Raw genomic sequence first — 23,290 nt, 5'->3', positions numbered from 1 at the left:
CTCAAACCAGAAAGCAGCTGCAGCAGTGACGGGCGCAATGCATGCAAGGGGCTGTAATATAAAACCTTGTTGAACAAACATTTTCTTAAGGTAACCTTCTAATTTTTTATCCATTGGATCTGAGAAAGCACAACTATCCTCCACCGGAATAGTGGTACGCTTGGTTAAAGTAGAAACTGCTCCCTCCACCTTAGGGACCGTCTGCCATAAGTCTCGTGTGGTGGCGTCTATTGGGAACATTTTTCTAAATATCGGAGGAGGGGAAAAAGGCACACCGGGTTTATCCCACTCCTTGTTAATAATCTCTGTAAGCCTTTTAGGTATAGGAAAAACGTCAGTACACACCGGTACCGCATAGTATTTATCCAGCCTACATAATTTCTCTGGGATTGCAACCGTGTCGCAATCATTCAGAGCCGCTAATACCTCCCCTAGTAATACACGGAGGTTCTCAAGCTTAAATTTAAAATTTGATATTTCTGAATCCGGTCTCCCTGGAACAGAATGAAGCTCTCCGTCCTCATTTTCTGCAAATTGTGACGCAGTGTCAGACATGGCCCTCATATCATCAGCGCGCTCTGTCCTTAACCCAGAGCTATCGCGCTTGCCTCTTAACTCAGGCAAATTAGATAATACTTCTTTCATAACATTAGCCATATCTTGTAAAGTGATTTGTAAGTGATTTGTAAGTGCCTTGATGTGCTTGGCGCCACAATCTCACGCACCTCCTGAGCGGGAGGCGAAGGTACTGACACGTGAGCAGAGTTAGGCGGCATAACTTCCCCCTCGTTGTCTGGTGATAATTTCTTTACCGGTAAAGACAGACTTTTATTTAAAGTAACATCAATACAATTGGTACACATATTTCTATTGGGCTCCACATTGGCCTTTAAACATAATGAGCAAGCAGATTCATCTGTGTCAGACATGTTTAAACAGACTAGCAATGAAGCTATCAAGCTTGGAAATTTCTTTCAATAAGTTTACAAGCAATATAAAAAACGCTGCAGCGCTTTTAAAAACACAAAAAAACTGTCACAGTTGAAATAACAATGAACTAATACGGTTATAGCAACCAATTTTAAACAGTAAATGTATGAAATTAGCAGAGGATTGCACCCATTAGCAAAAGGATGATTAACCCCTCAATACCCAAAACGGATAATCAATTTAAGATTTAACGCTTTTCTCACAGTCAAACACACTGTCACAGGTCTGCTGTGACTGATTACCTCCCTCAAAAATGAATTTTGAAGACCCCTTAGCTCTCTGGAGACGTCCTGGATCAAAGAGGAAGAAGCAGGAAGACTGTGCTAGAATTTTAACTGCGCAACAAGGCGCTAAAAAAAAGGTCCCTCCCACTCATATCACAACAGTGGGAGACCTGATATAACGGTGTCTATGCAGAAATATACGTTAGCCATGTGGAAAAAAATCATGCCCAAAAAGATTTATCACCAAAGTAACTCACAAAACGAATAACATGCCAGTAAACGTTTTAAAAAACAACTTTCCAGTGTTATGCAAAGTTATCACTAAGCCTGCTACCAGTCGCTTCTACTGCAGTTAAGGCTCATACATTTATTTCAGTACTAACAGTATTTAAAGTTAAATTCTAGTCCCTAGAAAATAACTCAACTGCGCATACATTTATCAGCCTGATACCAGTCGCTACTACTGCATTAAAGGCTGTACTTACATCATATGGGTAACAGCAGTGTTTTCATAGTCAATTGCATTCCTAGAAAATATTTTACTGCACATACCTCATTTGCGGGGGACCCCCCTGAAGAACGGAAAACCCTGAAGAACTTTAAGAACCTAGTTTAAGCTCCACGGAGGAGCAACAGTTTCAAACACAGGCTTAATCCTAGCCAAAGCCTGACAAAAAGCCTGGACGTCTGGATTCTCTGCCAGACGTTTGTGTAAAAGAATAGACAGAGCAGAAATCTGTCCCTTTAACGAACTAGCGGATAAACCCTTTTCTAAACCTTCTTGTAGAAAAGCCAATATCCTAGGAATCCTAACCTTACTCCATGAGTAACTCTTGGATTCACACCAATATAAATATTTACGCCATATCTTATGGTAAATTTTTCTGGTAACAGGTTTCCGAGCCTGTATTAACGTGTCAATAACCGACTTCGAAAAACCATGCTTTGATAGAATCAAGCGTTCAATCTCCATGCAGTCAGCCTCAGAGAAATTAGGCTTGGATGGTTGAAAGGACCCTGAATTAGAAGGTCCTGCCTCAGAGGCAGAGACCATGGTGGAAAGGACGACATGTCCACTAGGTCTGCATACCAGGTCCTGCGTGGCCACGCAGGCGCTATCAGAATCACCGATGCTCTCTCCTGTTTGATCCTGGCAATCAGTCGAGGTAGCAACGGAAAAGGTGGAAACACATAAGCCATGTTGAAAACCCAAGGGGCTGCTAGTGCATCTACCAGCACCGCTCCCGGGTCCCTGGACCTGGATCCGTAACAAAGAAGCTTGGCGTTCTGGCGAGATGCCATGAGATCCAGCTCCGGTTCGCCCCAACGAAGGATCAGTTGAGCAAACACCTCCGGGTGAAGTTCCCACTCCCCCGGATGAAAGGTCTGGCGACTTAGAAAGTCCGCCTCCCAGTTCTCCACGCCTGGGATGTAGATCGCTGACAGGTGACAAGAGTGCGACTCTGCCCAGCGAATTATCTTCGAGACTTCCAACATCGCTAGGGAACTCCTGGTTCCCCCTTGATGATTGATGTAAGCCACAGTCGTGATGTTGTCCGACTGAAATCTGATGAACCTCAGTGTTGCTAACTGAGGCCAAGCTAGAAGAGCATTGAATATCGCTCTTAATTCCAGAATGTTTATTGGGAGGAGTTTCTCCTCCTGAGTCCACGATCCCTGAGCCTTCAGGGAGTTCCAGACTGCACCCCAGCCTAGTAGGCTGGCATCTGTTGTTACAATCGTGCAATCTGGTCTGCGAAAAGTCATTCCTTTGGACAGATGAACCCGCGACAACCACCAGAGAAGAGAATCTCTGGCCTCCTGGTCCAGATTTAGTAAAGGGGACAGATCTGAGTAATCCCCATTCCACTGACTTCGCATGCATAGTTGCAGCGGTCTGAGATGTAGGCGCGCAAATGGCACTATGTCCATTGCCGCGACCATTAAGCCGATTACTTCCATGCACTGAGCTACTGATGGGCTTGGAATGGAATGAAGGACATGGCAAGCATTTTGGATTTTTGATAACCTGGACTCCGTCAAGTAAATCTTCATCTCTACTGAATCTATAAGAGTCCCTAGAAAGGGAACCCTTGTGAGTGGGAACAGAGAACTCTTTTCCATGTTCACTTTCCACCCATGCGACCTTAGAAATGCTAGAACTATCTCTGTATAAGACTTTGCATTTTGAAAAGTTGACGCTTGTATCAGGATGTCGTCTAGGTACGGAGCCACCGCTATGCCTCGCGGTCTTAGTACCACCAGAAGCGAGCCCAGAACCTTTGTAAAAATTCTCGGGGCCGTAGCCAACCCGAAGGGAAGAGCTACAAACTGGTAATGCCTGTCTAGAAAGGCAAACCTTAGGTACCGATAATGATCCTTGTGAATTGGTATGTGAAGGTAGGCATCCTTTAAGTCCACTGTGGTCATATACTGACCCTCTTGGATCATGGGTAGGATGGTTCGAATAGTTTCCATTTTGAACGATGGAACCCTTAGGAATTTGTTTAAGATCTTCAGGTCCAAGATTGGCCTGAAGGTTCCCTCTTTTTTGGGAACCACAAACAGATTTGAGCAAAAACCTTGCCCTTGTTCCGTCCGCGGAACCGGGTGGATCACTCCCATTACTAAGAGGTCTTGTACACATCGTAGAAATGCCTCTTTCTTTATTAGGTTTGTTGATAACCTTGACAGATGAAATCTCCCTTGTGGAGGAGAAGTTTTTAAGTCCAGAAGGTATCCCTGAGATATGATCTCCAACGCCCAGGGATCCTGGACATCTCTTGCCCAGGCCTGGGCGAAGAGAGAAAGTCTGCCCCCCACTAGATCCGTTTCCGGATAGGGGGCCCTTTCCTCATGCTGTCTTAGGGGCAGAAGTAGGTTTTCTGGCCTGCTTGCCCTTGTTCCAGGACTGGTTGCCTTTCCAACCCTGTCTGTAACGAGTAGCAGTCCCTTCCTGTTTTGGAGCGGAGGAAGTTGATGCTGCTCCTGCCTTGAAATTACAAAAGGCACAAAAATTAGACTGTTTGGCCTTTCATTTGGCCCTGTCCTGAGGAAGGGTGTGACCCTTACCTCCAGTAATGTCAGCAATAATTTCTTTCAAGCCGGGCCCGAATAAGGTTTGCCCTTTGAAAGAAAACATAATTTATGCTTACCTGATAAATTCCTTTCTTCTGTTGTGTGATCAGTCCACGGGTCATCATTACTTCTGGGATATTATCTGCTCCCCTACAGGAAGTGCAAGAGGATTCACCCAGCAGAGTTGCTATATAGCTCCTCCCCTCTACGTCACCTCCAGTCATTCGACCAAAGACCAACGAGAAAGGAGAAGCCAAGGGTGTAGTGGTGACTGGAGTATAATTTAAAATATTTACCTGCCTTAAAAAACAGGGCGGGCCGTGGACTGATCACACAACAGAAGAAAGGAATTTATCAGGTAAGCATAAATTATGTTTTCTTCTGTTATGTGTGATCAGTCCACGGGTCATCATTACTTCTGGGATACCAATACCAAAGCAAAAGTACACGGATGACGGGAGGGATAGGCAGGCTCATTATACAGAAGGAACCACTGCCTGAAGAACCTTTCTCCCAAAAATAGCCTCCGAAGAAGCAAAAGTGTCAAATTTGTAAAATTTGGAAAAAGTATGAAGCGAAGACCAAGTTGCAGCCTTGCAAATCTGTTCAACAGAGGCCTCATTCTTAAAGGCCCAAGTGGAAGCCACAGCTCTAGTGGAATGAGCTGTAATTCTTTCAGGAGGCTGCTGTCCAGCAGTCTCATAGGCTAAACGTATTATGCTACGAAGCCAAAAAGAGAGAGAGGTAGCAGAAGCTTTTTGACCTCTCCTCTGTCCAGAATAAACGACAAACAGGGAAGAAGTTTGGCGAAAATCTTTAGTTGCCTGCAAGTAGAACTTGAGGGCACGAACTACATCCAGATTGTGTAGAAGACGTTCCTTCTTTGAAGAAGGATTTGGACACAAGGATGGAACAACAATCTCTTGATTGATATTCCTGTTAGAGACAACCTTAGGTAAGAACCCAGGTTTAGTACGCAGAACTACCTTGTCTGAGTGAAAGATCAGATAAGGAGAATCACAATGTAGGGCTGATAACTCAGAGACTCTTCGAGCCGAGGAAATAGCCATTAAAAATAGAACTTTCCAAGATAACAATTTTATATCAATGGAATGAAGGGGTTCAAACGGAACACCCTGTAAAACGTTAAGAACTAAGTTTAAACTCCATGGCGGAGCAACAGTTTTAAACACAGGCTTGATCCTAGCTAAAGCCTGACAAAAGGCCTGGATGTCTGAATTTTCTGACAGACGCCTGTGTAACAAGATGGACAGAGCTGAGATCTGTCCCTTTAATGAGCTAGCCGATAAACCCTTTTCTAAACCTTCTTGTAGAAAAGACAATATCCTAGGAATCCTAACCTTACTCCAGGAGTAATCTTTGGATTCACACCAGTATAGGTATTTACGCCATATTTTATGGTAAATCTTTCTGGTAACAGGCTTCCTAGCCTGTATCAGGGTATCAATAACCGACTCAGAAAAACCACGTTTTGATAAAATCAAGCGTTCAATTTCCAAGCAGTCAGCTTCAGAGAAGTTAGACTTTGATGTTTGAATGGACCCTGAATCAGAAGGTCCTGTCTTAGAGGTAGAGACCAAGGCGGACAGGATGACATGCCCACTAGATCTGCATACCAAGTCCTGCGCGGCCATGCAGGCGCTATTAGAATCACTGATGCTCTCTCCTGTTTGATTTTGGCAATCAATCGAGGAAGCAGCGGGAAGGGTGGAAACACATAAGCCATCCTGAAGTTCCAAGGTGCTGTCAAAGCATCTATCAGAACCGCTCCCGGATCCCTGGATCTGGATCCGTAGCGAGGAAGTTTGGCGTTCTGGCGAGACGCCATGAGATCTATCTCTGGTTTGCCCCAACGTTGAAGTATTTGGGCAAAGACCTCCGGATGAAGTTCCCACTCCCCCGGATGAAGAGTCTGGCGACTCAAGAAATCCGCCTCCCAGTTCTCCACTCCCGGGATGTGGATTGCTGACAGGTGGCAAGAGTGAGACTCTGCCCAGCGAATTATCTTTGATACTTCTATCATTGCTAGGGAGCTTCTTGTCCCTCCCTGATGGTTGATGTAAGCTTCAGTCGTGATGTTGTCCGACTGAAACCTGATGAACCCCCGAGTCTTTAACTGGGGCCAAGCTAGAAGGGCATTGAGAACTGCTCTCAATTCCAGAATGTTTATTGGCAGGAGACTTTCCTCCTGACTCCATTGTCCCTGAGCCTTCAGAGAATTCCAGACAGCGCCCCAACCTAGAAGGCTGGCGTCTGTTGTTACAATTGTCCAGTCCGGCCTGCTGAACGGCATCCCCCTGGACAGATGTGGCCGAGAAAGCCACCATAGAAGAGAGTTTCTGGTCTCTTGATCCAGATTCAGAGTGGGGGACAAATCTGAGTAATCCCCATTCCACTGACTCAGCATGCACAATTGCAGCGGTCTGAGATGTAGGCGTGCAAAGGGTACTATGTCCATTGCTGCTACCATTAAGCCGATCACCTCCATGCATTGAGCTACTGACGGGAGTTGAATGGAATGAAGGACACGGCATGCATTTAGAAGCTTTGTTAATCTGTCTTCTGTCAGATAAATCTTCATTTCTACAGAATCTATAAGAGTCCCCAAGAATGGAACTCTTGTGAGAGGCAAGAGAGAACTCTTCTTTTCGTTCACTTTCCATCCATGCGACCTTAGAAATGCCAGAACTAACTCTGTATGAGACTTGGCAGTTTGAAAGCTTGAAGCTTGTATCAGAATGTCGTCTAGGTACGGAGCTACCGAAATTCCTCGCGGTCTCAGAACCGCTAGAAGGGCACCCAGAACCTTTGTGAAGATTCTTGGAGCCGTAGCCAATCCGAATGGAAGGGCTACAAACTGGTAATGCCTGTCTAAGAAGGCAAACCTTAGATACCGGTAATGATCTTTGTAAATCGGTATGTGAAGGTAAGCATCCTTTAAATCCACTGTGGTCATGTACTGACCCTTTTGGATCATGGGTAAGATTGTCCGAATAGTTTCCATTTTGAACGATGGAACTCTTAGGAATTTGTTTAGGATCTTTAAATCCAAGATTGGCCTGAAAGTTCCCTCTTTTTTGGGAACCACAAACAGGTTTGAGTAAAACCCTTGTCCTTGTTCCGACCGCGGAACCGGATGGATCACTCCCATTAATAATAGATCTTGTACACAGCGTAGAAACGCGTCTTTCTTTATTTGGTTTGTTGACAACCTTGACAGATGAAATCTCCCTCTTGGGGGAGATAATTTGAAGTCTAGAAGGTATCCCTGAGATATGATCTCTAGCGCCCAGGGATCCTGGACATCTCTTGCCCAAGCCTGGGCGAAGAGAGAGAGTCTGCCCCCCACTAGATCCGGTCCCGGATCGGGGGCCCTCGGTTCATGCTGTCTTAGGGGCAGCAGCAGGTTTTCTGGCCTGCTTGCCCTTATTCCAGGACTGGTTAGGTTTCCAGCCTTGTCTGTAACGAGCAACAGCTCCTTCCTGTTTTGGTGCAGTGGAGGTTGATGCTGCACCTGCTTTGAAATTCCGAAAGGGACGAAAATTAGACTGTCTAGCCTTAGCTTTGGCTTTGTCTTGCGGTAGAGCGTGGCCCTTACCTCCTGTAATGTCAGCGATAATTTCTTTCAAACCGGGCCCAAATAAAGTTTGCCCCTTGAAAGGTATATTAAGTAATTTGGACTTAGAAGTTACATCAGCCGACCAGGATTTTAGCCACAGCGCCCTACGTGCCTGAATGGCGAATCCTGAATTCTTAGCCGTAAGTTTGGTTAAATGTACTACGGCCTCCGAAATGAATGAATTAGCTAGTTTAAGGACTCTAAGCCTGTCCGTAATGTCGTCCAGCGTAGCGGAACTAAGGTTCTCTTCCAGAGACTCAATCCAAAATGCTGCCGCAGCCGTAATCGGCGCGATGCATGCAAGGGGTTGCAATATAAAACCTTGTTGAACAAACATTTTCTTAAGGTAACCCTCTAATTTTTTATCCATAGGATCTGAAAAAGCACAGCTATCCTCCACCGGGATAGTGGTGCGCTTAGCTAAAGTAGAAACTGCTCCCTCCACCTTAGGGACCGTTTGCCATAAGTCCCGTGTGGTAGCGTCTATTGGAAACATCTTTCTAAATATTGGAGGGGGTGAGAACGGCACACCGGGTCTATCCCACTCCTTAGTAACAATTTCAGTTAATCTCTTAGGTATAGGAAAAACGTCAGTACTCGCCGGTACCGCAAAGTATTTATCCAACCTACACATTTTCTCTGGTATTGCAACAGTGTTACAATCGTTAAGAGCCGCTAAGACCTCCCCTAGTAATACACGGAGGTTTTCCAATTTAAATTTAAAATTTGAAATATCTGAATCCAATCTGCTTGGATCAGAACCGTCACCTACAGAATGAAGCTCTCCGTCCTCATGCTCTGCAAGCTGTGACGCAGTATCAGACATGGCCCTAGAATTATCAGCGCACTCTGTTCTCACCCCAGAGTGATCACGCTTGCCTCTTAGTTCTGGTAACTTAGCCAAAACTTCAGTCACAACAGTAGCCATATCTTGTAATGTTATCTGTAATGGCTGCCCAGATGTACTAGGCGCCATAATATCACGCACCTCCCGGGCGGGAGACGCAGGTACTGACACGTGAGGCGAGTTAGACGGCATAACTCTCCCCTCGCTGTTTGGTGAAAGTTGTTCAATTTGTACAGATTGGCTTTTATTTAAAGTAGCATCAATACAGTTAGTACATAAATTTCTATTGGGCTCCACCTTGGCATTGGAACAAATGACACAGGTATCTTCCTCTGAATCAGACATGTTTAACACACTAGCAATAAACATGCAACTTGGTTACAATCTTATTTAACAAAAAACGTACTGTGCCTCAAAGAAGCACTAAACGATTAAATGACAGTTGAAATAATGAACTGAAAAACAGTTATAGCATCACTCCTTAAAAACAACACAACTTGTTAGCAAAGGTTTGTTCCCATTAGTAAAGTAACACTAATTAAATTTTAAACATAAAATTCACAGAGCAACGTTTTAAAACACAGTCACTACATAAGTCTCACAGCTCTGCTGAGAGAATCTACCTCCCTTCAAAGAAGTTTGAAGACCCCTGAGTTCTGTTAGAGATGAACCGGATCATGCAGAAAATACAAGAGTAACTGACTGGAAATTTTTGATGCGTAGCAAAGAGCGCCAAAAACGGCCCCTCCCCCTCACACACAGCAGTGAGAGAGAAACGAAACTGTCATAATCAAAACAAGCAAACTGCCAAGTGGAAAAATAACGCCCAAATATTTATTCACTCAGTACCTCAGAAATGCAAACGATTCTACATTCCAGCAAAAACGTTTAACATGAATTAAATACCTATTAAAAGGTTTAATGTACTTTTACAGAGTAATTCCGGTGAAATACCATCCCCAGAATACTGAAGTGTAGAGTATACATACATGTCATTATAACGGTATGGCAGGATTTTCTCATCAATTCCATTCAGAAAATAAAAACTGCTACATACCTCAATGCAGATTCAACTGCCCGCTGTCCCCTGATCTGAAGCTTTTACCTCCCTCAGATGGCCGAGAAACAGCAATATGATCTTAACTACTCCGGTTAAAATCATAAGAAAAAACTCTGGTAGATTCTTCTTCAAACTCTGCCAGAGAAGTAATAACACGCTCCGGTGCTATTGTAAAATAACAAACTTTTGATTGAAGTTATAAAAACTAAGTATAATCACCATAGTCCTCTCACACCTCCTATCTAGTCTTTGGGTGCAAGAGAATGACTGGAGGTGACGTAGAGGGGAGGAGCTATATAGCAACTCTGCTGGGTGAATCCTCTTGCACTTCCTGTAGGGGAGCAGATAATATCCCAGAAGTAATGATGACCCGTGGACTGATCACACATAACAGAAGAAATATTAAGCAATTTAGATTTAGAAGTTACATCTGCTGACCAGGATTTAAGCCATAGCGCTCTGCGCGCCTGGATGGCGAATCCGGAGTTCTTAGCCGTTAGTTTGGTTAAATGCACAACGGCATCCGAAATAAATGCATTAGCTAGCTTAAGGGCTTTAAGTTTGTTCATAATCTCATCCAATGGTGCTGTGCGAATAGCCTCTTCCAGAGACTCAAACCAGAATGCTGCTGCAGCAGTGACGGGCGCAATGCATGCAAGGGGCTGTAATATAAAACCTTGTTGAACAAACATTTTCTTAAGGTAACCTTCTAATTTTTTATCCATTGGATCTGAGAAAGCACAACTATCCTCCACCGGGATAGTGGTACGCTTGGCTAAAGTAGAAACTGCTCCCTCCACCTTAGGGACCGTCTGCCATAAGTCTCGTGTGGTGGCGTCTATTTGGAACATTTTTCTAAATATCGGAGGAGGGGAAAAGGGCACACCGGGTCTATCCCACTCCTTGCTAATAATCTCTGTAAGCCTTTTAGGTATAGGAAAAACGTCAGTACACACCGGTACCGCATAGTATTTATCCAGCCTACATAATTTCTCTGGGATTGCAACCGTGTCGCAATCGTTCAGAGCCGCTAACACCTCCCCTAGTAATACACAGAGGTTCTCAAGCTTAAATTTAAAATTTGAAATTTCTGAATCCGGTCTCCCCGGATCAGATCCATCACCCACAGAATGAAGCTCTCCGTCCTCATGTTCTGCAAATTGTGACGCAGTATCGGACATGGCTCTCGTGTCATCGGCGCGCTCTGTCCTAAACCCAGAGCTATCGCGCTTGCCTCTTAACTCAGGCAAATTAGATAATACTTCTTTCATAACATTAGCCATATCATGCAAAGTGATTTGTAAGGGCCTTGTACTTGGCGCCACAATCTCACGCACCTCCTGAGCGGGAGGCGAAGGTACTGACACGTGAGCAGAGTTAGGCGGCATAACTTCCCCCTCGTTGTCTGGTGATAATTTCTTTACCGGTAAAGACTGACTTTTATTTAAAGTAACATCAATACAATTGGTACACATATTTCTATTGGGCTCCACATTGGCTTTTAAACATAATGAACAAGTAAATTCATCTGTATCAGACATGTTTAAACAGACTAGCAATGAAGGCTAGCAAGCTTGGAAAAAAATCTTTCAATAAATTTACAAGCAATTGAAAAAACGCTGCAGCGCTTTTAAAAACACAAAAAACTGTCACAGTTGAAATAACAATGAACTAATTCAGTTATAGCCAACAAAGTAATTGTATGAATTTAGCAGAGGATTGCACCCACTAGCAAACGGATGATTAACCCCTCAATACCCAAAAACGGATAATCAATTTAAGATTTAACGCTTTTATCACAGTCAAACACACTGTCACAGGTCTGCTGTGACTGATTACCTCCCTCAACAATGAATTTTGAAGACCCCTGAGCTCTCTGTAGACGTCCTGGATCAAGGAGGAAGAAGCAGGAAGACTGTGCAAGAATTTTAACTGCGCAACAAGGAGCTAAAAAAGGCCCCTCCCACTCATATTACAACAGTGGGAGACCTGTTTCTATGCAGAAATATACGTTAGCCATATGGAAAAAAATCATGCCCAAAAAGATTTATCACCAAAGTACCTCACAAAATGAATAACATGCCAGTAAACGTTTTAAAAACAACTTTCCAGTGTTATGCAAAGTTATCACTAAGCCTGCTACCAGTCGCTTCTACTGCAGTTAAGGCTCATACCTTTATTTCAGTATTAACAGTATTTTCTCAGTCAAATTCTAGTCCCTAGAAAATAACTCAACTGCGCATACATTTATCAGCCTGATACCAGTCGCTACTACTGCATTAAAGGCTGTACTTACATCATATGGGTAACAGCAGTGTTTTCTTAGTCAATTCCATTCCTAGAAAATATTACTGCACATACCTCATTTGCGGGGGACCCCGCATGCTATTCCCTTTTCTGAAGTTACCCCACTCCTCAGAATGTGCGAGAACAGCCAGTGGATCTTAGTTACGTCTGCTAAGATCATAGAAAACGCAGGCAGATTCTTCTTCTAAATACTGCCTGAGAGAAAAAAACAGCACACTCCGGTGCCATTTTAAAATAATAAACTTTTGATTGAAGAATAATTAGGTAAAAAACTCCTAACTCCTCTCGCGACCTCCTTCTTTGTTGAGACTTGCAAGAGAATGACTGGATATGACATGTGAGGGGAGGAGCTATGTAGCAGCTCTGCTTGGGTGATCCTCTTGCAACTTCCTGTTGGGGAGGAGAATATATCCCATAAGTAATGGATGACCCGTAGACTGAACACACTTAACAATAAAATAGCCTAATGCCGTGAGTGACTGCCTTATTTCATATTTGGATCATCACAAATGATCCGAATGCACATGCCAATGGGAAACCATTTTACATTCTTAAAAACTTAAAGGGACAGTATACACTCATTTTCATATAACTGCATGTAATAGACACTACTATAAAGAATAAGATGCACAGATACTGATATAAAAATCCAGTATAAAACTGTTTATAAACTTACTTAGAAGCTGTCAGTTTGGCTCTGTTGAAAAGGCAGCTGGAAAGCCCACTGCAAGTGGCAAATAAGACACTCCCCCCTCCCCCTTCTTTTGCATATGAAAAGACCCTTTACACAAACAGGAGCAAGCTGGAGAAGGTAGCTGACGATATTCTCATAAAACTTTGGGGCTTGGTTAGGGTCTGAAAATCAAAGCAATGTTCTTTAAAAATAAGCAAAACTATACATTTATTTAAAAAAAAAACTTTATGGGCTATATAAATAGATCATCTACAAAACATTTATGCAAAGAAAAAAATGAGTGCATAATGTCCCTTTAAGCTGTTAAAAAACAAATAAACTCACCCTTCGTTCATCAACTGACTTTGCTGCAAGGACCATGCCGTCTAAACATTTTGTAATGATCGGAATGACTTTGCGCTCTGCTTCAGCGAACCCTCTATAGCTTTCGCTCATCTTCATAGTTCTTTGCTCATCCATTTCTTGGAGGTGCTGTAAATATCAAAGTATTATAAGACAAACATATAGGGTTGAAAGAGAGAGACAAAGAGAAAGAAAGAGAGAGAGACAGAGAGGGAGAATATATATATTTCTCCCTGTCCGTGTACTAGTACATTTTTTATCAACGCCATGTATTAATAGCCCCGGACAATGTAATGGTTAACTTGATGCTTTTTATAAACATCATTCAGTAAGAAAAAAGTCTTTGATTGCTAAATATCCATTCTTTGATCTTCCAAACCCTTGGAAACAACAGGATTGTTCTGTCACTAAATTAAAGAAATAATAAACTTTTTCTTTTCTTTCACGATTCAGATAGGGTGTAAAATTATTTTCGAAAGATTCCAACTTGTTACTGTTTACTTTGTTCTATTGGTAACCTTTGATGAAAAGTAGGTAATTAAACTAAGGCTTGTGCATGTGTCTGGAGCACTATATTGCAGCAGTTTTGCAAGCATGCTTTTAACAATATTATACATTTGCAAGAGAATTAGGTGACAGCATGTTTATTGCCATACAGTGCTCTAGACATGCACGCTACCTACCTAGGTATACTCTTAAAAAAAGGAGACTATAAGAACAAAAACAAATTATGCTTACCTGATAATTTAATTTCTATCTGTACGAGGAGGGTCCACAGCTTCATTAATACTGATACTGATCCTGGCCACCAGGAGGAGACAAAGACACCGCAGCCAAAGGCTTAAAGGGACAGTACACTGTAAAATTGTTTTTCCATTAATGTATTTTAAATGACTTGTTATACCAACTGCAGAGTATAAAATATTTGAGAAATTCCATTGTCATGCTTATTTGTGTATATGAAGTAGCTGATTTTGTGCTTTGAAACCACAGCCTATTACAATGGGTTGAACTTAAAGGTGATATCAGAACTCATTATGTTCTAAGTTTGTGTAAACAGATTTGCTTCCTTATCTTTTATTTGGCTAGAACACCAAAGCTCAATACATAGAGAGAACAATGGAAAATGATCATTTTATTACTTAACTATCCTGCATCCCACTGAGAGTGTAATCTCTTCTGCTGGCTGTGTACACTTAGGCTATTCAATAGCCTATACTCCAGTATTAATTTGTTCAGTGTAGGTGGCGATACCACAGGCTAAATCAGCTATTTCAAATGCTGAAATAGGAGTAAAGGAGCTACTTGTAACCAATTTAATACACTCTAGCAGGTTAAAAGGATCAATGGGAATAATTTAAAGGGGAGAAAAATTTTGGGTTAACTGTCCCTTTAAATACCTCCCCTACTCCCCTCATCCCCCAGTCATTCTGCCAAGGAACAAGGAACAGTAGGAGAAATATCAGGGTATAAATGGTGCCAGAAGAAAAACAAAAGAAATTTAGGTCCGCCCAACGAAGAACTGTGGACTCTCCTCGTAACGATGGAAATAAAATTATCAGGTTAGCATAATTTATGTTTTCCATCTTAATACAAGGAGAGTCTACGGCTTCATTCATTACTTGTGGGAAACAAATACCCAAGCTCTAGAGGACACTGAATGAAAACGGGAGGGTAAAAAACAAAATTTATGCTTACCTGATAAATTTCTTTCTTTTGCAATGTACCGAGTCCACGGATTCATCCTAACTTGTGGGGTATTGTCCTTCCTGACAGGAAGTAGCAAAGAGAGCACCACAGCAGAGCTGTCTATATAGCTCCCCCCTTAACTCCACCCCCCAGTCATTCGACCGAAGGCCAAGGAAGAAAAGGAGAAACTATAAGGTGCAGAGGTGACTGAAGTTTACAGGGTGGGCCGTGGACTCGGTACATCGCAAAAGAAAGAAATTTATCAGGTAAGCATAATTTTTTTTTCTTTTGCATGATGTACCGAGTCCACGGATTCATCCTAACTTGTGGGATACCAATACCAAAGCTTTAGGACACGGATGAAGGGATGGACAAGACAGGAACCTAAACGGAAGGCACCACTGCTTGCAAAACCTGTCTCCCAAAAATAGCCTCCGAAGAAGCAAAAGTATCAAATTTATAAAATTTTGAAAAGGTATGAAGCAACAACAAAGTCGCAGCCTTACAAATCTGTTCAACAGAAGCATCATTTTTAAAAGCCCATGTGGAAGCTACCGCTCTAGTAGAATGAGCTGTAATCCTTTCAGGAGGCTGCTGTCCAGTAGTCTCATAAGCCAAACGGATGATGCTTTTCAGCCAAAAGGAAAGAGAAGTTGCCGTAGCCTTTTGACCCCTACGCTTTCCAGAATAGACAACAAAGAAGATGTTTGACGAAAATCTTTGGTTGCCTGCAAATAAAATTTCAAAGCACGAACCACGTCCAAGTTGTGCAACAGACGTTCCTTCTTACAAGGATTAGGACACAGAGAAGGAACAACAATTTCTTGATTGATATTCCTGTTAGTAACAACCTTAGGTAGGAACCCAGGCTTGGTACGCAAAACCACCTTATCAGCATGGAACACAAGATAAGGAGAGTCACATTGTAATGCAGATAGTTCAGAAACTCTTCGAGCTGAAGAGATAGCAACTAGAAACAAAACTTTCCAAGATAAAAGAACTAAATTTAGACTCTATGGCGGAGCAATTAGGTTTAAACACAGGCTTAATTCTAACTAAAGAATAACAAAAAGCCCGAACGTCTGGAACATCTGCCAGACGCTTGTGCAACAAAATAGACAGAGCAGATATCTGACCCTTTAGGGAACTAGCTGATAATCCTTTCCCCAATCCCTCTTGGAGAAAAGACAAAATCCTAGGAATCCTGATTTTACTCCAGGAGAAGCCTTTGGATTTGCACCAAAAAAGATATTTACGCCATATCTTATGATAAATTTTCCTGGTAACAGGCTTTCGAGCCTGAATCAAGGTATTTATGACTGACTCAGAGAAACCCTGCTTTGATAGAATCAAGCGTTCAATCTCCAAGCAGTCAGTTGCAGAGAAATTAGATTTGGATGCTTGAATGGACCTTGAATCAGAAGGTCCTGTCTCAATGGCAGAGACCATGGTGGAAGGGATGACATGTCCACCAGGTCTGCATACCAAGTCCTGCGTGGCCACACAGGCGCTATCAAAATCCCTGATGCTCTCTCCTGTTTGATTCTGGCAATCAGACGTGGAAGGAGAGGGAAAGGTGGAAACACATAATCCAGGTTGAACGACCAGGGTACTGCTAGAGCATCTATCGGTACAGCCTGAGGATCCCTTGACCTGGAGTCGTAACGAGGAAGTTTGGCGTTCTAACGAGACGCCATCAGATCCAACTCTGGTGTGCCCCATAGCCGAACCAGCTGAGCAAACACCTCCGGATGGAGTTCTCACTCCCCCGGATGAAAAGTCTGACAACTTAGAAAATCTGCCTCCCAGTTATCTACACCTGGGATATAGATCGCTGACAGATGGCAAGAGTGAGCCTCTGCCCATTGGATTATCCTTGAGACCTCTATCATCGATAGGGTGAGCCTCTGCCCATTGGTTTATCCTTGAGACCTCTATCATCGATAAGGAACTCTTTGTTCCGCCCTGATGATTGATATAAGCCACAGTCGTGATGTTGTCCGACTGAAACCTGATAAATCTGACCGAAGCCAGCTGAGGCCATGCCTGGAGATCATTGAATATCGCTCTTAATTCCAGAATATTTATCGGTAGGAGAGCCTCCTCCCGAGTCCACAAACCCTAAGCTTTCAGGGAATTCCAGACTGCACCTCAGCCCAGAAGACTGGCGTCCGTCGTCACTATAACCCATTCTGGCCTGCGGAAACACATTCCCTGGGACAGATGATCCTGTAACAACCACCAAAGAAGAGAGTCTCTGGTCTCTTGATCCAGATTTATCTGAGGAGATAAATCCACATAATCCCCATTCCACGGATTGAGCAGGCATAGTTGCAGTGGTCTGAGATGCAAGCGAGCAAATGGAACTATGTCCATTGCCGCTACCATTAGTCCGATTACCTCCATACACTGAGCCACTGACGGTCGAGAAATGGAATGAAGAGCTCGGCAGGTGGACAAAATCTTTGATTTCCTGACCTCCGTCAGAAATATTTTAATGTCCACCGAGTCTATCAGAGTCCCTAGAAATGAAACTCTTGTGAGGGGGGAAAGAGAACTCTTTTTTACGTTCACTTTCCCCCCCCGTGAGACCTTAGAAAGGCCAACACTAAGTCCGTGTGAGACTTGGCTAGTTGGAAGGACGACGCTTGAATTAGAATGTCGTCTAGATGAGGCGCCACTGCTATGCCCCGTGGCCTTAGAACCGCCAGAAGGGACCCTAGCACCTTCGTGAATATTTGCGGCGCCGTGGCCAACCCGAAAGGAAGAGCCACAAACTGATAATGCTTGTCCAGAAAGGCGAACCTGAGGAACTGGTGATCTTTGTGGAAAGGAATGTGCAGAAATGCATCCTTTAAGTCCACGGTGGTCATATATTGACCCTCCTGGATCAATGGTAAGATAGTCTGAATGGTCTCCATCTTGAAAGATGGAACTCTTAGGAATTGATTTAGGATCTTGAGATCCAGAATTGGTCTGAAGGTTCCCTCCTTTTTAGGAACTATAAACAGATTGGAGTAGAACCCCTGCCCCTGTTCTGCTTTTAGAACTGGGCAGATCACTCCCATGGTAAAAAGGTCTTCTACACGGCGTAAGAACGCCTCTCTTTTTGTCGGGTTTACAGACAATTGAGAAAGATGGAACCTCCCCCTTGGAGGGGAATCCTTGAAATCTAGAAGGTATCCCTGGGTTACAATTTCTACTGCCCAGGAATCCTGAACGTCTCTTGCCCAGGCCTTAGCAAAGAGAGAGAGTCTGCCCCCTACTAGATCCAGTCCCGGATTGGGGGCTACCCCTTCATGCTGACTGAGTGGCAGCAGCAGGCTTTTTGGCCTGTTTACCCTTGTTCAAAGCCTGATTAGGTCTCCAGGTTGGCTTGGATTGAGTAAAGTTCCCCTCTTGCTTTGCAGCAGGGGAAGAGGTAGAGGGACCACTCTTGAAGTTTCGAAAGGAACGAAAATGATTTTGTTTGGTCCTTGTCTTATTTGACTTATCCTGAGGGAGGGTATGACCCTTCCCTCCAGTAATGTCTGAAATGATCTCTTTCAATGCAGGCCCGAATAGGGTTTTACCTTTGAAAGGGATGGACAAAAGCTTAGATTTAGATGACACATCAGCTGACCAGGACTTAAGCCATAACGCTCTATGCGCTAAAATGGCAAAACCTGAATTCTTAGCCGCTAATTTAGCAAGATGAAAAGCGGCGTCTAATAAAAGAATTAGCCAACTTAAGAGCCTTAATTCTGTCCAAAATATCATCTAGTGGGGTCTCCATCTGAAGAGCCACTCCAAAAGGCAGCTGCAGTGGTTACAGGAAAAATGCATGCTATAGGTTGAAGAAGAAAACCTTGATGAACAAAAATTTTCTTTAGGAGACCCTCTAATTTTTTATCCATAGGATCAATGAAAGCACAACGGTCTTCAATAGGTATAGTTGTACGCTTAGCCAGGGTAGAAATAGCTCCCTCCACCTTAAGGACCGTCTGCCATGAGTCCTTTTTGGTGTCAGAAATGGGAAACAATTTCTTAAAAACAGGAGGGGGAGAGGACGGAATACCTGGTTTATCCCACTCCTTAGTAACAATGTCCGAAATCCTCTTAGGGACCGGAAACGCATCAGTGTAAACAGGAACCTCTAAATATTTGTCCATTTTACACAATTTCTCTGGAACTACAATAGGGTCACAATCATCCAGAGTAGCTAAAACCTCCCTGAGCAATAAGCGGAGGTGCTCTAGCTTAAATTTAAATGCCGTCATATCTGAATCTGTCAGAGAACATCTTTCCTGAATCAGAAATCTCTCCCTCAGACAGCAAATCCCTCATCCCTACCTCAGAACATTGTGAGGGAATATCGGATACGGCTACGAAAGCGTCAGAAGGCTCAGCATTTCTTAACCCAGAGCTACTGTGCTTCCCTTGCAACCCAGGCAGCTTAGATAAAACCTCTGTGAGGGTAGTATTCATAACTGAGGCCATATCTTGCAAGGTGAAAGAATTAGACGCACTAGAAGTACTTGGCGTCGCTTGTGCGGGCGTAACAGGTTGTGACACTTGGGGAGAACTAGATGGCGAAACCTGATTTCCTTATGTCTGAGAATCATTTAAAGCCAAATTTTTATAAGTCAAAATATGCGGTTTGCAATTTATAGACATATCAGTACAAGTGGGACACATTCTAAGAGGGGGTTCCACAATGGCTTCTAAACAAATTTAACAATGAGTTTCCTCAGTGTCAGACATGTTTAACAGACTAGTAATAAAGCAAGCAAGCTTGGAAAACACTTTATTTAATTAAAAAAACACAATTTGCAAAAACGGTACTGTGCCGTTAAGAGGAAAAAAAGGCATACACAAAATTGCTTAAATTTTTCTGAAATTTTAACAGTGTACCCACTAAGCTTTAGAAGGATTGCACCACAAGTTAATAAGCAATAAACCCCCAAATGAAAAAAACGGATTGAAATATGTCTAAAACCGGTTAAAACCTCCTAAAGCACCTTGCCACAGTTCTGCTGTGGCCCTACCTGCCCTTAGGAAGCGATAATATGGGGTTTAAAGCTTCAATTAAGTTAGAAAACTATCAGGACCTCAGGAGAAGTTGCTTGCTGCTTGTAAATGTAGGCCCCGCCCACCTCACTCGATGTTGCTGGGGCCTACACAAAACTAACAAACCCTGCCTGAAAGCCATGTGGGTTATAAACAACCCCAAAGAACCCTCAAGCAAATGTCCCATAAAACAGAAAAAGTTACTCCCAGACACAAAAACGTTTGTCCCAAATTCACATAAACTGAGTGCCCACAAAAAATTAACCCTTTATGCAAGCTAGTAAAAACCTCTGATAACACTAAGATTACTGCTTACCCTTCCCCTAATGGGGACACTGTCAGCCTTTCTGAGTTAACACAGTCTCTGCAGAAAATATGACTGAACATACCTCATTGCTGTAGAACAATTACTGTTCCTCACACTGAAGTTTTCCTGTACTGACGAGGCCCACAATAGGCCGAAACGTACGTCTGGGGTTTTGCTGTTTCTCTTGTTCAGAGAAGGATTGCCTGGTATTTCGGGGCTGGACTGTACTGTGAAGTCAGGATCAGACTGATATGCTTCAGGAAAGTTTTTCTCTGTGAAAGGCACATGTTGGGCAAAAAGAGGCTGCTTCTTGGGTGGTAACTAGCCATAGAACAAGCTATTATGCTATTGTTCGTTTCCAGGTTGAGCGCTTCTCTCTTTTTATTTATGCAAATTATGACATTTTGGGAAGTCTCCCTAAGTGTGATGCGGGAATCCAGACGTGGACCCGTTGCTCAGTGTGCCTAGAGGGATATGGCTGCACCTCACTGACGAGGCCCACAATAGGCCGAAACGTACGTCTGGGGTTTTGCTGTTTCTCTTGTTCAGAGAAGGATTGCCTGGTATTTCGGGGCTGGACTGTACTGTGAAGTCAGGATCAGACTGATATGCTTCAGGAAAGTTTTTCTCTGTGAAAGGCACATGTTGGGCAAAAAGAGGCTGCTTCTTGGGTGGTAACTAGCCATAGAACAAGCTATTATGCTATTGTTCGTTTCCAGGTTGAGCGCTTCTCTCTTTTTATTTATGCAAATTATGACATTTTGGGAAGTCTCCCTAAGTGTGATGCGGGAATCCAGACGTGGACCCGTTGCTCAGTGTGCCTAGAGGGATATGGCTGCACCTCACTGACGAGGCCCACAATAGGCCGAAACGTACGTCTGGGGTTTTGCTGTTTCTCTTGTTCAGAGAAGGATTGCCTGGTATTTCGGGGCTGGACTGTACTGTGAAGTCAGGATCAGACTGATATGCTTCAGGAAAGTTTTTCTCTGTGAAAGGCACATGTTGGGCAAAAAGAGGCTGCTTCTTGGGTGGTAACTAGCCATAGAACAAGCTATTATGCTATTGTTCGTTTCCAGGTTGAGCGCTTCTCTCTTTTTATTTATGCAAATTATGACATTTTGGGAAGTCTCCCTAAGTGTGATGCGGGAATCCAGACGTGGACCCATTGCTCAGTGTGCCTAGAGGGATATGGCTGCACCTCACTGACGAGGCCCACAATAGGCCGAAACGTACGTCTGGGGTTTTGCTGTTTCTCTTGTTCAGAGAAGGATTGCCTGGTATTTCGGGGCTGGACTGTACTGTGAAGTCAGGATCAGACTGATATGCTTCAGGAAAGTTTTTCTCTGTGAAAGGCACATGTTGGGCAAAAAGAGGCTGCTTCTTGGGTGGTAACTAGCCATAGAACAAGCTATTATGCTATTGTTCGTTTCCAGGTTGAGCGCTTCTCTCTTTTTATTTATGCAAATTATGACATTTTGGGAAGTCTCCCTAAGTGTGATGCGGGAATCCAGACGTGGACCCGTTGCTCAGTGTGCCTAGAGGGATATGGCTGCACCTCACTGACGAGGCCCACAATAGGCCGAAACGTACGTCTGGGGTTTTGCTGTTTCTCTTGTTCAGAGAAGGATTGCCTGGTATTTCGGGGCTGGACTGTACTGTGAAGTCAGGATCAGACTGATATGCTTCAGGAAAGTTTTTCTCTGTGAAAGGCACATGTTGAGCAAAAAGAGGCTGCTTCTTGGGTGGTAACTAGCCATAGAACAAGCTATTATTCGTTTCCAGGTTGAGCGCTTCTCTCTTTTTATTTATGCAAATTATGACATTTTGGGAAGTCTCCCTAAGTGTGATGCGGGAATCCAGACGTGGACCCGTTGCTCAGTGTGCCTAGAGGGATATGGCTGCACCTCACTGACGAGGCCCACAATAGGCCGAAACGTACGTCTGGGGTTTTGCTGTTTCTCTTGTTCAGAGAAGGATTGCCTGGTATTTCGGGGCTGGACTGTACTGTGAAGTCAGGATCAGACTGATATGCTTCAGGAAAGTTTTTCTCTGTGAAAGGCACATGTTGGGCAAAAAGAGGCTGCTTCTTGGGTGGTAACTAGCCATAGAACAAGCTATTATGCTATTGTTCGTTTCCAGGTTGAGCGCTTCTCTCTTTTTATTTATGCAAATTATGACATTTTGGGAAGTCTCCCTAAGTGTGATGCGGGAATCCAGACGTGGACCCGTTGCTCAGTGTGCCTAGAGGGATATGGCTGCACCTCACTGACGAGGCCCACAATAGGCCGAAACGTACGTCTGGGGTTTTGCTGTTTCTCTTGTTCAGAGAAGGATTGCCTGGTATTTCGGGGCTGGACTGTACTGTGAAGTCAGGATCAGACTGATATGCTTCAGGAAAGTTTTTCTCTGTGAAAGGCACATGTTGGGCAAAAAGAGGCTGCTTCTTGGGTGGTAACTAGCCATAGAACAAGCTATTATGCTATTGTTCGTTTCCAGGTTGAGCGCTTCTCTCTTTTTAGTTTTCCTGTACTCCTCAGCTTCTGTGGGAACAGCAGTGGACCTTAGTTACAAATGCTAAGATCATCATCCTCCAGGCAGAAATCTTCATCTATGTCCTGCCTGAGAGTAAATAGTACAACACCGGTACCATTTAAAAATAACAAACACTTGATTGAAGATAAAATAAAACTAACAGTTTAACACCTCTTCTCTTTACTCTTCCCGCTTAGAGCCAGCAAAGAGAATGACTGGGAGGTGGAGTTAAGGGGGGAGCTATATAGACAGCTCTGCTGTGGTGTTCTCTTTGCTACTTCCTGTCAGGAAGGACAATATCCCACAAGTTAGGATGAATCCGTGGACTCGGTACATCATGCAAAAGAAAAGAGGCGGACCCTAGTCTGAGGGCACCACAGCCTGTAAACCCTCTCCCAAAAGCTGCTTCAGCCGAAGCAAAAAAGTCAAATTTGTCAAACATAGAAGTATGTACGGAGGACCAGGTAGCCGCCTTACAAATCTGCTCCACAGAGGCCTCATTTTTGAAGGCCCAAGAAGAAGCCACAGTTC

The 23,290-nt window shown here is 43.6% G+C and overlaps 1 protein-coding gene across 2 annotated transcripts in view; it reads right to left on the bottom strand.

Moving 5' to 3' along the window:
* FNBP1L (formin binding protein 1 like) overlaps window positions 1-23,290 on the bottom strand; it is a 363,084-nt gene that overhangs the window by 83,700 nt on the left and 256,094 nt on the right. For both annotated transcript variants that reach the window (XM_053694033.1, XM_053694034.1), the window contains exon 8: window positions 13,165-13,311. In XM_053694033.1, coding sequence (XP_053550008.1) covers window positions 13,165-13,311 — 147 coding nt within the window. The remainder of the gene's footprint in view (window positions 1-13,164; window positions 13,312-23,290) is intronic.

This window comes from Bombina bombina, chromosome 10 (genome assembly GCF_027579735.1).
Source record: "Bombina bombina isolate aBomBom1 chromosome 10, aBomBom1.pri, whole genome shotgun sequence".
Taxonomy (NCBI): Eukaryota; Metazoa; Chordata; class Amphibia; order Anura; family Bombinatoridae; genus Bombina; species Bombina bombina.
This window is presented reverse-complemented; position numbering and strand designations above follow the sequence as displayed.